Source organism: Lathyrus oleraceus, chromosome 7 (assembly GCF_024323335.1).
Source record: "Lathyrus oleraceus cultivar Zhongwan6 chromosome 7, CAAS_Psat_ZW6_1.0, whole genome shotgun sequence".
Lineage (NCBI taxonomy): Eukaryota > Viridiplantae > Streptophyta > Magnoliopsida > Fabales > Fabaceae > Lathyrus > Lathyrus oleraceus.
In genome coordinates this window covers 197,605,540-197,621,937 of record NC_066585.1, presented here as the reverse complement: position 1 = coordinate 197,621,937, position 16,398 = coordinate 197,605,540, and the positions used below count along the sequence as shown (strand labels likewise).

Genomic DNA, 16,398 nt, shown 5'->3' with positions numbered 1-16,398 from the left:
TTGTTAGAGTACCTCTTATTATTATGTTGATTAGAAGATGATTTTCCGATCTTATCATTCTTCAACCCATTCTCGATTATTTCCCCAATTATCACCAGGTAAGTAAAACCCGTTGATATCGATCTTATCATCTTCTTGTAGTATGAGACTTGTAAGGTGCCCATGAACATATCAACTAGTTCACTCTCCAACAATAGAGGTTGTACACGGGAGGCCAGTTCCCTCCATCTCTAAGCATAGTCCTTGAATGACTTGTTTCCCTTTTGTGACAGATTTTGTAATTACATTGAGAGCCATGTCCAATTTATACTTGTATTGCCTCAGGAAAGAATTAGCCATGTCTTCCCAAGTCTTGATATGGGTTCTCTCCAACTACATATACCAATCTAAGGATGCCCCACTTAGACTGTCTTGGAAACTATGCATCATTAGTTTCTCATTTGTTACGTAGGCAACCATTTTCCTGACAAATATTCAGAGACGGTTCTTAGGGCAACTGATGCCATTATACTTCTCAAACTCAGGGGCTTTAAACTTTGAAGGTATAACTATGTCTGGTACTAAGCATGTCTCCATAACATCAACTCTAAAGACATTGAAACCTTCAACAACCTTCAATTTTTCTTCCAGGATCTTATATTTGTCACTGACTCTTGGTTCCCCAATAATGGCGGCAGGGTGAGCAGCTGGTTTACTCTCTTGAACCATACCTTTATGGTCTTCATCCTCATATTGTTGGCTTAGGTCCACATAGTTGTCTTGTGGAACCGGTATTTGTACGGGGCGAGATGCCCCCATTCTGAACAAAATTCGTGATAGACCCTTCAAGATAAAGGGCGTTAATTTTTGGTGAAGTGATATTTGCTTCAGTCCCTTGGATGTCAGAGATGAATCATTGCAGGGGGTTATTGTCCACAGATGAAGGGGTAGATATGGAAGCAACATTCCTTTTGTCAGCCTCAGCTTCTCTTTCCATCATGTTATTGATGGCACGCATGAGCTGGTCTATTTTGTCTTTCATTCCTTCGAAATTTCCTTTTACCAAATCTATATCCTCCCTGAGGGAAACCTGATTTTTCTTGATTTTTTCCACGATATTTATTTGGCGAGCTCGAGTTTGGTAAAGCGGTCGGAGGTTCAGTTGTCTTGAGTGATGATTCATAGAAAATAGGGGAGAAGATGATTTTTGTTTCTTTTTATGCATGTGTATGTATGAATGCATGAGTATGTATTCAAAAATTATTTTTAGAAGAATCTTAACATTTCATTGATTGCAAGCAAGCTAAAGATATTCAATGTACTTTATTTATTCCATAATTCGAAAACGGTAACAAAGAAAACCCAAAGATTAATCATAGTTTGTAGAAAAAGGAAACACACAAAATAAATAAAAACATTACAATAAAAAACTTCTAACAACGTTCCTTAATCCTAACTCTAAACTCGTCTACCATGTAACAACATAATTGGAGGAAGTCACAAATCTCCTTCGGAGGCTTGAATACATTCATCATGTCTTCATCTTCTTTCAGACTTTGGGGTATCTCGTCAATCTGGTCGTTGGATAGTATGACCAGCTTCAGGTATTTCTCTTTATAATATTCAGCCTTCTTTTAAAGATTTAGCATAATAGCATTTTCTTCCTTGATTGTGTAAGCCATTACTTGATTATGCCCCTCTACTTAAGTGCCCCGTTTTCTCATTTCATCATAAGCTTCTTCCAAGAGATTCTTTCGTCTCTTAAGATCCACTACCTCTTCATAGGCTTTACTCCATTTAGAAGAACATAGGGCAAGGAGTCCTTCAGCATCTCTTCTTTGCAGTATTGAATCCATAGCTTGGCTTCTGGCTTTGTTGAGAGCGTTGACTAGTCTTTGGACTTCAACTTCCAAAGCTTAGATATGGGCTTCATATTCTTCTTTTGCTTCCTTATGGGTCTTGGTTGAATTCAGCCAGATATCTTTCCATTCATCCCTTTGGCGTCGGGCTCTGTCCAATTCATCTTTATATGCTTTGAGGCTCGAACTAGTAACCCTAAGGTCAGCATAAGCTTGCTCCTTTTTAGCCTCTTCCACTATAGTCATTTCCTCGCTCCTCTTGAGTTGTTCTAGTGCTCGATTGAGGTCTCTATTCAACTGATTTTTCTCACATGTAGTTCTGTAAAACTTCTCTTCCAATTCCTCCTTCTCTTTCCATAGATGAAGGATAGTGGCGTTGAGAGTGTTCCTCTTCTCCATGGAGATCATAACTAGCACAGGAGCTCTTTGTTCAACTAGGTTATCTAGAGCAAATGGTAACTTTATTATACACACCTTTTCCCTCATCCATTGCGCATAATGTATGGTGGATTCCTCCCTAGGTCTTTATAGGCTTTCTTTTCACTTATTGAGTTGTTTCCAAGCATGAATAATCTTTAGAATAGTAGGATTATTCATGGTTGCCTATTGTAAAAAAACCCTCCAATAATTTATCCTCAGGCTTATAAGTCAAAGATGTACTATTTATCTCATAACTAATATAGGATTGTAAGTTATGCACCCTCTTGATCCTATGAGGGGTACATTGGGAAAACCCCCACAACTTATTATCATGTCTGTGTGGTTAAGGATTTGAGGTAACCATAAAATGTCTTTATCATTGAGTGAGACCATGTATTGGGCTCACTTGTGTCCACTCATTCTTTCAACAACAATCATATCCCTTGCTAGATGAGATATAAGACATTTATAGAGTAGGGGAGCACAACATAACATCATACCTACTTTTTTTGTATACCTTTGATGGAGTGTATGGTAGACATCTGCAAGGAGAGCAGGTACATGATCTTGATCCCCAACTTTTATAGCTAAAAACAGATTAATTACTGCATAGTCCATAAAGTCCTCTTCAGTATGAAAGAGTACTAATCCAAATATGATGAGGATCATGATACTATCCAAATAATCCCACCTCATGGAAGTTGTAAATTTAGTAGATTTTTCCTCTAGATATTCCCTTGGGAAGCCTTTGAAGTCCCCACAGACCCTTAGGTTGGCTTGCAAATCAGTGCCATGGATGTTAAGGTGATAAGCCATTTCCTTCATTGAAGGATGATACCATATCATCTTAAAGGGGCCATTTGTGGGTTTAAGAATATATAGGATTTTGTTAAACTCTTTAATAGTTGGAGCCAATTAGAAATTTTGAAATTGAAAGCACCTTAGTGTAGGGTCATAAAATTGTGCTAGAGTAGTCAAGGCTTCTTGTTGTACAGGGACAGTTAAGAGGTCCAAGATTCTTCCATATTTGTAGTTTAGATAATTCCTTCGATTTTTTCTTAACCCCATGGCATAGGTATTCAAGTTATCTATTTTGGATTCCCTTACCTTAATATGAAAGGTTTTCCTTTTTACCGAATTCCATCTTACTTAGAGTGCTTGGCAATGGGTGATTAACATTCCTGGAATGATTGAATGCAAAAGGTGATTTTAATGAGAATGATGATATGAATATTTTGAGGTTTTAAGGATAGGTAAGGGTAATATGCATGTATGACCTAGTTAACAGATTCTTCTTATGATAGGCTAGCTCTACGTTTAGACTACCCAATCCCCTCGCTTGTAGGATCTAGAATTTTAGGATAAAAGCCCTATAGTCATGGATCATACCCTTGTTTTACCATGAAAAGAAGTAAGCCTTCCTACGGTAATCCTTCGGGATAAGTTCATCTACCCAGGACCCTGGTAACAACCTTTGGAGGTTGATAACATAAGGTCACCATGAGTGGCATGTGTTATAGAAAATGGTTCCCAGAGTCATGGACCACATCCAAATCATTAACATATTAAGGGTATAACCCTATTATGAAGATATCTTTGAGAGCATAACTTCTATGTATCTTTGAGATGTGGCATCTCACAGAAAACACTTCAGTCCTACTTCTTAACTTATGGTTTTTCTCAAGTCTGGGCTTTCAACTTCTCACACATTATCAATCCCCACCAATGATATGACAATATAAGAATATAATAAAATATAAAATGTAAAAAAGATAAGCAAATAAATAAATGAGAAGCAACAAGATAAATAAATAAAGCAGATAAGCTAAGAAAACATACAAAACCCTAAATTTAGAGGTCAAGATGGACTCTCTTTAGGGAGGTATGAGAACTCCCTAGCAGAGTCGCCAGTTGTCACGACTCAAAAATTAAAGAGTCGCCATCATCCTTTATTCGTTCCTAATGAATAGGAAAATAATGATAAAACCTAATGTTAAGGTGAGACACTAAGGTCTGGGAGTCGGTTAAGTAAGGGGGAGGTATTAGGCATCATTCACTTCCATTGTGCCCAATGAGATTCTCCTCTACTTCTAGGGTTTATTTATTTTCTATGGGATATTTTCTCATAATATTTATTCCTACTTAATCTACTTACTTTCAGGGAATATTTTATTATTAAGAGAAAATATTTATTAAAAAAGGGAGGACAAAGAAAATATGTTTGGTTATTGTACTCGCTAGAGTGTTACAACTATATGCCTACATACCCTCAAGTTTACTGAAGGATCAGAGTACCGTAGTTCGTCTAGAAAATGTTTGTTTGTTTGTTGTTTTTAGATTGTGAAAGTTCTCAACATATCGGGGTCAGAGTGATGTTTGATTTGAAAAATGCATCGATACACAAGGACAGAGGACTTATAGTTTGACTGTGTGAAATTGATTTTAATTGACTTTGTTAATTTCAAAATGTTATAGTTAATTTAATTTAGGAAAATAATATTTGTACATATATTTATCTAATAAAAGTAGAAAATTATAAAATGTTATATTTTTAATATTTTTGCTTAGTTATTTAACCCTAATTATTGAGTAATATAATTAGCTTAATTAACCCTAACTTCTATCTTAATATTAGTCATAACATTAATCATAAAAATTATCCTAAATAAAACTTAATTAGATTTTAGATGATTTTTTTTTGTTAATAAGATAAAAAATTTAATTGATTTTTTAATTATACTTTTTAATCAACCTAATTAAAATAAGTATTAATACTAATTCTACATTAATCAAGAATTAACCTAATACTAATATTTATTAAGAAAATAAAGATAAAGAAATTGAATAAATAACCAAATAAATAAAAACGCAGAGGGGTGTATATTTAACTATACTAGCAATGAGCCTATAACTAGGGTATGCTAATAGTAAGGGAGAGAGCCCATTAGACTCTGAGCCCAACATGTAGTCAGGGGGTCCATGGAGAGAGTCAGTGATTGACTCTCATCCAGAAGCGTTGGATTGATCCAACGAAGTCCAACCAGATATTTTAGGACGTGTTGGATAAGTATACTTAGTCAAAGTAATTTCAATGGAGGGACCAAATTGATACTCAACATGAGGTGTATGTTAAATGTATGGCAGGGGACCATCAATTGACTAAGATAGTCAGCTAATCGGGAGTCTCATCGAGTTCCACTTGGGACACATCAGAGGGTACGTGGAGGGGATATTTATTCAAAAATACTTTCATCCATTTCATTTTCTTATTCTTCTTCTCTCTCTACTCTGACTTTTATTTAAACGTTTTCTCTCGCCCTCACCCTGATTCCTTTCCCTGGCCGCCGTTCTCAACCCAAAGTCACCCCTAAAACTACCACCAAACCCAGATCTCCAATTGAAGTCCAATCGGGATTTTCATACCTTTAAACCCCCAACCCAGAAACTTTCCAGATCAAGAACCATAACCTGGAACCCTAACCCTAACCTCTTTATGGATGAACCCTAACCTCTAAAATGAAGAATTCTAACCCTCTTGGATGAACCCTGACCCTGAAGAATATGAATCTTCATCTTCTTCCTCAACCTAACTCTAACCCTAACCTAACTTAAACCCAGATTCATTCGTAAACCACCCAGATCAAACCCTTGTAACTGTAAACAACAAATCCAACTTTGTTTGTAACCAAATAGCCCCCCAAACCCTTAACCTGAATCAAACAGAACAAAACTCTAGATCTATAATTCACACACAAGAAACATACACATGTGGGGCAAACAACAATAATCAAATAAAAAGGATTGTAAGTTACCAACCTACGAAGATGAGAAATTCTCCGGTCAAAAGGTAATAACTTTTTGATCTTCGAATTCTTTTATTTTTTTCCTTCTGATCTACCTCTTCTGACTTCTTCTTCTTCTTTTATTGCAAGGTTCAAATGGGATTAAAGATGGAGGTTGAGCTCTGATTACTTTTGGCTTCAAGGCGAAGAATCCTAAGTATCAAGGTTGCAAAGAGCTTTGGCGTTTGGTTAGGTTTGCAGCAGCAAGAGCTTTTGGGTTTTGATTTTTTTTCCTGTGCCTTTTTTGTTTTAATCTTAGGTTTTTATAGCATTGGGATTAGGTTTAACATTCAATTAGCCAATTTGTTTTATGGAATTTTTTATGTAATCAAATTCATTATTTGATTAGAAATTATATTTTTTTTATTTGATGGATATGATTTGATTAGAGTTTTTTTATTTGATGTATCTGGATGATTTCCCTTGTAACTTGCATCATGTAATGTATCTATAAATTAGGAAGGTTTTGATTAAATTGGGTTGCAACTTTTTGATCCATTTTTGTTTCCCACTGCACACAGATTAGGATTTCTAGGGAATTGGGGATGAACCTGGGTCATGAGCTTGACCCGGTTCGACGATGCACTTTGGGTCTTGCCTGACCTGGTTGGATTATTGGCCTGGACCTTATTTGGTCAACACCTTGACCGACCTCAACAAATAATAAAATCATCACCATTTTAATAAACTCTGAAAAAAATAACTATCAATAAAATAATAATCCAATTAAATTATTAATACTATAAACTAATCTAATCTAATCTAATTAACTTAACTAACCTAATCAAAAATAATTTAATTATACATTAATCTAAAATCCAATTAATTTAACTAATATGATAAATTAATCAATATTTTATTAATTTAAATTCAATTAATTTAATTAATCAATGTCTAATTAATTTTATAATATTAAAAAAAACTATAATCCCTTAATTCAAAAAAAAACAATCCTTACTTCTTACTAATTAAAAATTTTAATGGTTAAAATAACTAAAGATTATAAGCAAACAAGAATGTTATGTTAAACTAAATCCTAGATTATCCTAAAATAGTAGTTAATCAAAATGAGACCAGAGACTTAAAAAAAATCAAAATGATTTATATTTGACTTTTTAGATCATTGGGGTTGGTCATAGGACCTATATGGACTCTGGATATGTTAGTGATGTAGATCCTAAATTAGGAGAAGGGTGATCAAAATTTGGGGTACGACAGTTATCTTCAAGAAACTCAGTTTCAAAGTCTTTTATTTCCCTCATCATTCTCATCATAGTTAAATGTTGAATTTAACATTGATTTGGCTGATGACTCCATGGATAATAAGTTTACCACACACTTTTGTATATTTCTCATAGACTCTCATATTTCTTGAAAAATAAAAGATATGATATTGTACCTGATTCTTCTCCATAAGATGAGTACAATGCTATGACATCTACCAAACATAAATTATTTAGTTGTGATGGTTACTTTCTGAAAGTCTATCTTTTTTTCTGAACCAACTCCTATGTATTGTGATAACAATAATGCCATTTAAATTATTCATAACTCAGTATTTCATGAATATACCAAATACATGGAGATTGATTGTCACTTTACACATTATCATCTTCTATATAGAATAATATTTACTCTATTATTTGTCTCATCCTTCTTGTAAATAATTGATTTATTTGCAAAGAGATATTTCATTAAAGTATTCCTTTCTTAATTGACAAGCTCTTTATATTTCTTATTAATACACCACAAATTTGAGAAGAAAAAAAAATATAATGAGTGTTATAATTGCGATGATAATAGTTTACTCTAATTATATTTTATTATACTTTTTTTCTAACTCTTATTTTCAGAAACGGGGTTATTCAAGTATTGAAATCATATTTCTTTTTTATATTTTTGTCATACATGTCATTAACACTAATAAAAGCTTTTATATTTAATGTAAGAAAATATCTTGAATAAAGTCTTCTACTAGAAAAAAAAATTTAAAAACAAAAAACAAAAAGAGATCAAAGAGCATTCAAGAGTCCTAAACGTGGAGAAGCCATATAGGCCAAAATGTTACCAAATCAATTTGCCATATCTTCTTTCTTGATTGTTGAATTCAATTCTACGGATAGTGTTAAAAGACCTGGTTGAGAATTGAACTCGTTACCCACGCCACATCCCTTTAAAGAAAAGGACTACGATCACCGGGGAAAGAGGGGTCACATACTTTTGTTGTTATCTAATAATTTTGTCCACTCTGAATAAAAGACATTTAACTGCTGTGTTGTGTTTTGTTTTATGCATTTTAAATAATTGGCCCCACTATCAAAAGCAAAATCATCATTATTAGATGACATTGTCGTTGTTCTTTTACATCCAGTAACTAAACTCGATTAACATTATTTGATGTCATTGTCGTTGTCTTTTACATCCAGTAACTAAGATCGATTAATACTAGTTTTTCTCTTCTTTTCTTTCTAAAATTGGCGGTAAGAGCAGAAAGGACGAGTACTTCATTTAGAAAATTTCGAGTTCACGTGTGAGAGAAGGTAGGTATAAAGAACGTTTGCTTCTTCAATTTGTATAATAGTTAGAGCTGCATTTAATAGAAGTAAGAGAGAGAGAGGGAATAGCCGACAAAAGGCCAGTTTGTTTTTTGCTTATTTTTAAAATTGATTTTTATATTATTACATATTTTGGGATAAAATAAATTTACAAAAAAAGTTTTTTATAGAAAATTTTAAATAAAATTTTGATTTGAATAGATATATTTAAAATGTTACTTTAATTATTTTATCATTTAATAAAAAAATTAAATATAAAATTTTTAAAAAATTAATTAAATTTAAAATTATTTCAAATAACTTTTTATGAAAATTATTTATAAGATACAATTTTTTTAAAAAAATATAATTTTGAATATGTTTTAATCTTTAATAATATATATTATATTATAAAATGATAAATTTAATCTTTTAATTTATAAAAAATAAATTATAAAAAATAAATTATAAAAAACTTTTAATATTTTAAAAAGTTTTTGTAGAATCTATTTTAAAAAATAAAAATAAAAATTATTTTTTTAAGTCAAAACAAACTTGCTCAAATTTCTATGCTTAGTTGGTAAGGATTTTTAATTTTGTTGTGGAGGATTTTGTTTGTAGTTTTTTTTTCTCCTTAAGATATCTCTTGTTCTTAGAGAGATAAATAACTAGAGATAAAAAGATAAAGAAATAATTTTATATATATATATATATATATATATATATATATATATATATAGAGAGAGAGAGAGAGAGAGAGATAGAGAGAGAGAGAGAGAGAGAGAGAGAGAGAGAGAGAGAGAGAGAGAGAGAGAGAGAGAGAGAGAGAGAGAGAGAGAGAGAGAGAGAGAGAGAGAGAGAGAGAGAGAGAGAGAGATTATTTGTTATGCACTGTCAGTGTAAAAAAAATTTACACTGTCAATACATCACAATCATCCGTTTGGGTTACTTTACATGTGATTATAGAAAAAGTCAAACTTCTCTAAAAAAATCAAAGGTTGTGATTAACTGACAGTGTAAAATATCTTTACATTGTCAGTGCATTTCAATTAAACTCTTATATATATATATATATATATATATATATATATATATATATATATATATATATATATATATATATATATATATATATATATATATATATATATATATATATATATGATCGAAGAGATTAGTCTGAATTATGTATTGTTACAGTGTTATGGTTACATTGCGGTGGATGAAACTAACCTACCAGATTAGGGTTTCAATGCTAAAGTAAATTAAGGGAAAATTTAAACTGAAGGGAAATCTTGAAGAATGAGTTTCATACTTGTCTTGGCGTTAGAGGTGGAGTATTTATAGGTGGGAAGAATTAGGCTTTATTAACTATTCCTTTTTTGGGCTTTGATCCAACTCAGAACAGTTGCCCTCAGCCTTGCTATGCTGAGAGGCATGGGAAGTCTTCAGACCAGGCCGAGAAAAGTGGGGCTTATGTATTTTATGCTAGGCAATGAAAAGTCATGGGACATCTTTAATAAATGTTTGTCTAATCATCATGATGTTTTACTTGACTATCTCACATGTGGCTATAGGTAATTAATCTAGAGAAGGCGTGTAAGTCGTTGATCATTATGTTGACGTCACCTCATTATTTTGTAACGTTTCCCCCTCTTTATATAAACTTCCTTATGAGTTTCCTTTAGAAGTTTTTGGCTTCCCTCCTTTTCTCTTTACTATCGGTTCATGTTTTCCTTTGCATTGCCCTGGATGAACCATCTTTTTCTCTAATAGGGATCTTATCTAGAAGAAGTTGTCAAGATAAAGCTATCACTTTATAAGGGGTCAACTTACTCAAATGAGAGGATATATCACGTTCACATTCTGGGAAGAGAGAGTTATAGGGATAATTACTATAAAATTGAGCATAAAAAGTTGAGGTAATAGAAATCAACTCATATCATGCCGCCACGACCACCAAATATCTATCGATAGGGGATTTTCGTGAATATTTGAAAGTAGGTTGGCGAACAACTCCTACTCATAAACAAAGAGTGGTCTCTTCCACCTCAAATTCTAAACCAGAACACCATCCTCCCATAAACCTACCTTATCCACAGACCGCTCATGTTGATCAAAAATATTAAAGAGTATGTGGAACCTAATCTTAAGAGGGCGAACCCAATACACTAGTACCCATAAGGACATGTGAAGAGCATATATCACTCTCTTACTAATACTATCCATATGGCAAACATATGAATCGTCTGTTTTGGATCTAAGAAGAGACACATATTTTCCCCAAATGGATGTTGATGACACTTTGCAATTACTTAATTTTTACAAGCATTTGTTATCATTTTGAAGTGTTTTTTAGTTAATCAAAAGGAAATTGTAGAAGATATAGAAAGTATATAATCAAAGTGAAGAATAGACAAACTTAGAGGAAAAAGTTCAAATTCAACAAGTAAAAGGAAAAATATTTACTGGAAAAATTGTGTGCACTATGCATGGCATCATGTACGCAATGAGGAGAAGAATGTGCATCTTGTGCATGTAAAGAAGCATCATGTACACGGTGGTGATTTGACCAGACTATAGTGTGCACGATGGAAAGGCTTTCTGGACATGTTTTAGCTGTTTAAAATAACAGAAAGTACACTTTTGCAAGGGTTGCGAATTAGGGATACATAAGAGACAACAAAGCAGTGTTGAAGCTTAAAAATTGGAGTTTTCAGCCATTTAAGACCTCCTTATTCATTTATTACCATGTATTATTCTTCTAAACTCATGGTATTTACTTGTATTACTATGAGTGGCTAGATTTCTCTTGATTAGGTTTTAGGATATGAACTTAATTTTACTATGTTGGATCATATGATTGTTCGTTGTTATTTGTATGATTTGATTATATATTTTCTATTTAGTTACTTTTGTACTTATTGCTCTTTGGGTGTTGACGAACTCACAAAGTGAATTTAGATGAGTAGGGATTACTGACCTTAACTCTATTGATCTGAATAAAATTAATTGTTCAACTTAGTAATTAACTAGGGATAGAGAACTATAAGTTATGGCTAGGGAATTAATGCACTTAGATCGCCTAAATTTTGCTATCCAACTTGCCTAACAAATTAGGGAATTCTATTCTAAATTAGTGAGTTATACACCAAAGGATTGGGTACAATGGTATTGTTAATTCGCTGTAAATTTATAAAGTTATTTCGATTCAAATAATACAAAGTCATCAACATGGATAATTAGAGGGTTTGAATAAGACCTAGTTGTTTGCTCATATGAAATTTTATTCAAGTTTTAGCATTTTAAACATACTCTCAAGCAAAACCCTGACTTTACTTTTCAAATAGCATGAATTTCACCTTGTTAAAATAGCATAATCCCCGTAAAAAGGATCTTATAATTTATTACTTCGACTCAATTAGTTCACTTGCTAAAAAAGTCATCAAGTTTTTGGCGCCATTGTCGGGGATTGCCTATAACTTAAACAAGACAATTATTGTGCGACGTTTTATTTTATTTTTATTTTAATTTTGTTAGTTATTGTTATTTTTATTTTTATTTTCTACTCTTATTCAATTCTATTTGGTGAAGTTTTGTTGAGGTATTGTCTGTTTCTTTATACAAGGTTCAAGTTCGACACTAATGTTACTAGATTAAGAAATGGAAAGAACATCATGAGCGATTCAGAATGCAAGAAGATAAGCACAATAAACGAAAGAAGAAATGGATAACCCACCAAGACAAATGATAGGGGATTTCTGTAGGAGAACTAATGTTGGGCATATATACTTAGGTTTTCAACCTGCTAACCCACTACTACAAATAATATATTTCATGACAACGGTTACACCTCATGTATCAAAAAACCAAGGTATAATTCTTGGATGTGCCCTGTTTTTTTTTGTTAAAAAAATATACAATATATTTTGTCGATTATTTGGAAAATTAAGGGGTAAACTTATTCAGTGTACATGCTTCAAATCCCTGCAGCTTCAGTTTATGTTCTTATCTCATTAAAAAAGTGGCGCCTTCTTGAATATTTTATTTTGGAGTGTAAAAATATGCCACTTTTCACCTCAGTTTTCTTTACATCCGAGGTGAATATGTTTCTCTGTCATATATAGCTTTAACTTGTAGCCTTCAGCTTCACTTGTCTAAGTAACACAAAAAAACCCTAACAAAGAGCCATTAACAAAAGTTTCCTAAACAACAAGAACGATAAGCACATATCATCTTCAATATGAAGATGTTATGTGTTTAGTGCTCTTGTTTCTTCTTCAGAGATCCAAAGTCATTTTCTTTTACTTCCTCTTTAGAGATCTAGTACGTCAAACGTCACTATTCGTGTTGTTGTTGTGTTGTTGAGATCTGAAACACTAGAGGTTTTTTTGTTGTTATTGATGTTGTTTTTGTTGATTTATTGTTCTTGTTGTTGAGACCCTAAACACTAGAGGTTGTTTATTGACGTTGTTGTTGTTATTCTTGTTTTTGATGTTGTTGTTGTTGTTGATGTTGTTATTGACGTTGTTGTTCTTGATGTTGTTGTTGTTGTTGTTCTTTGTGTAACTCTCATCTTGTTCCATTGAGTTGAGTTTATTATATCTAATATGGATTGTTTGTTTCACTAACCCCTCTTTAAACATATAACCTATTAAGTTGATTTTGGAAATAATAACATGAATAGTTATGTTTTATTTGAACCTTATCTTACAATGATTAATGATTTTCTAGCATTATGCAACTCATCGTTCATCTCATGTTGTTTTATCGTTAAAATCTCTTAAATACTTTTAGTTTTCGCTCAACTTTCTTCCATATTTGTTCATTTTTCAAAGCATCAAATTTTATGCTTTCAAGAATGAATTAGTAGAAAAGGATGTGTTAAATAAATAACTTCAAACATTGGAGATATTTTAACCATAAAAGAGCGTGAGATATATGATGAGTTGCAGAATGCTTCAAAATAAATAATCAATCTAAGTTTTTCTTCAAATACAACACAGTTGTTCATATAATTATTTTCCTAACCAATTTTGATAAGTTACATGTTAAGTATATGGTTTAGTGAAATAAGCAATCCATATTAGATTTAATAAACTCAATTATTTTACCCCTAGATTTTATGAGATAACTGGGGTGAAAATGTGATATATTCATCGGTGAAATGGCAAAACCGATGGGACATGTGTTTTCGCCATTTCAGAATTTCAAAAAGGTTTACCTGGGGATCGAACCTATGACCTTTACACATACTCGTTGTTTTTTTAAACGAGAGGTAAAAAGTGCACTTTTCATGACGCCCTTCATTACCTTACTTGTGAAACTGAGGTAAGACCTCTTTTTTAGCTGAGGTAAAATGTGTTTTTTGTAGTAGTGGCCCTGTTACTTTTGATATAAAAATTATGTACTTTCAGGATTAAGAGTCAAACAGTTTGATGGGAAAATTATCAGAGATCCTTGGGAGCATCTGGATAAATGTTATGAGACTTGTTCAATGTAAAAACCGCATGATGTGACTGAAGATTAGGTAAAATTATGGTTATTTCGTTTCTCTTGGATTACGCGAGCAAAGGATTGGTTGCAATGCATTCCAATTGGTATTATTCAATCTTGGAAGGAATTGGAGGATAAGTTTCTAAATGGGTTTTCTTAAATGCTCTGTTCGTTGAGAGAATAGCTGAAATTTCAAACTTCGACCAAGATAAGTTTGAATCATTGTCTGGTGCATAGGAGAGATTCAAGTTGTTACTCTGAAGGTGTCCAAATTATAATGTGAGCATTATGAAGTAGATGACACATTTTACTAGAGGTCGGAAATCTCAAGCGAGAATTATTTTTGATGCCTCAATTGGTGGTACCATAAGAACTAAGAATGAAGGTGAAGTAAAAAAGTTGACTAAAATAATAGGTCAGAATGAGTATCGCTCAATTAGTGATCGAACAATCAAACTAAACAGCATGCTTGAATTAGACTCAAATAGAGCAGTGTTAACTCAACTTGAGGTTATTTCAAAACATTTAGCTACATCCGTACTTGTTCCAACAAATGTAAGTCAAGTTCAAACACTCAGGTGTGATTTTTGTGGGGAAAGACATGCAAATGGAAATTGTGTACCAGAAAGAACTAGTGTTGAAGCTCAGTATGCAAACTTTCAGAAAAATAATTTCCTTATTCCAACACTTACAATCCCGGTTGGAAAGATCACCTAAATTTTTAGTGGAGCAATAATCATACTTTGAATGCAAATTAGGGAGTTCCACAGGTTCCTCAAGCACCACAAAGAAATTAAAGAAGCCTTGACCAACTTTATGAAAGCCACTAAATCAAGTTTTGAATAGATAGGAAAGAATCATGAAGAAATGTTTAAGACCAAAGTACAAATGACCTAGAGTTAGGACACCATGAGTAAGAACACCGAAGCTTCCAAATAAAATCTAAAAATGCATGTTGGTCAATTATCTAGACAAATGGGAGAACAAACTAGTTCAAGTGGGGGATTTGTTGGAAATATGATAAAAAAACCCCAAAAAATGAGACTTATAAATCCATTGAGGGGAGAAATAGAGCGATACCTTCAAATCTAGAGGCCAACGGTGAGAGAAAAGGAGCAATTGAGGGTGAGAAAGAGATTGAAGAAGAGGTAGTAGTTGAAAAAGAGGTTGAGAAAAATCAGAGGGAGAAAAAAAAGAAAATGAGTAAAAAAAATAGTGAGGGGGGATACCCTTGACTAACTCCTAGATCAAAAATCACCTTTAAGAAGAACTAAGAAACAAATCCAAAATGAACGTAACCCAGGGCTACTAAACTATATGAAACCACCTTACTCGATCTTGAAAAAGACACCTAAGTAGGAATGGAAGTGGGTTAATTTAAAAAGTTCATCGAGATGCTGACAAAAATATAAGTTAACATTCCATTCCTTGAAGCTCTCGAACAAATGCCATTTTATGTTAAATTCGTTAATGAGCTCTTATCGGGAAATCGTAAGTTGAAGTATGACGAGAATATAGCTTTAGCATAAGAGTGTAGTGCAATAATCTAATGGAACCTTCCATCCAAACTCACTGATCCGTGTAGATTTACTATTCAACGTTCTATTGGTTCACTAACAATTAGTCATGCTCTCTGTGATTTAGGAGCTAGAATTAATCTGATGCATCTGTCTATGACGAGTAAGTTGAATTGTGGGGAACCCAAGCCAACTCAGACAACTCTTACATTATCTGATCATTCTATCACATACCCATACAAAGTTCTTGATGATGTAATTTTAAGAGTAGATGCTTTGTTGTTTCTAAAAGATTTTGTGATTCTTGATATGCTAGAAAACGATGAAACACCAATACTTATAGGAAGGTTGTTCTTTGAAATGGGCAGAGCTCTCATTGATGTGGAATTGAGAGAGATGATTTGGAGATTCAACAAAGAAAAAATTGTGTTTAATGTGTTTGAAGAAATGAAACATCATAAAGAGAATCATCAGTGGTACATAATTCATATAGTGGAAGAAATTGTTAAAGAGGTAGTTGCTCAATTCATTTAGAGAATAGTTGAAATTTCAAGTTTCGACCAAGATAAGATGGAATCATTGTCTGGTGCATGAGAGAGATTCAAGTTGTTACTCATAAGGTGTCCAAATCACAATATGAACATTATGAAACAGATGACACATTTTACCATAGGTTGGAAAGCTCAAGCGAGAATGCTTTTTGATGCCTCAACCAGTGGTACCATAAGAACTAAGAATGAAGACGAAGTAA

The 16,398-nt window shown here is 32.8% G+C and overlaps 1 protein-coding gene across 1 annotated transcript; it reads left to right on the top strand.

Moving 5' to 3' along the window:
- The first annotated feature begins 15,803 nt into the window (after positions 1–15,803).
- LOC127102895 (uncharacterized) lies at positions 15,804–16,181 on the top strand. The gene has a single exon (XM_051040216.1). The coding sequence runs from the start codon at positions 15,804–15,806 to the stop codon at positions 16,179–16,181; it is 378 nt and encodes a 125-aa protein (XP_050896173.1).
- The last annotated feature ends 217 nt before the right edge of the window (positions 16,182–16,398 follow it).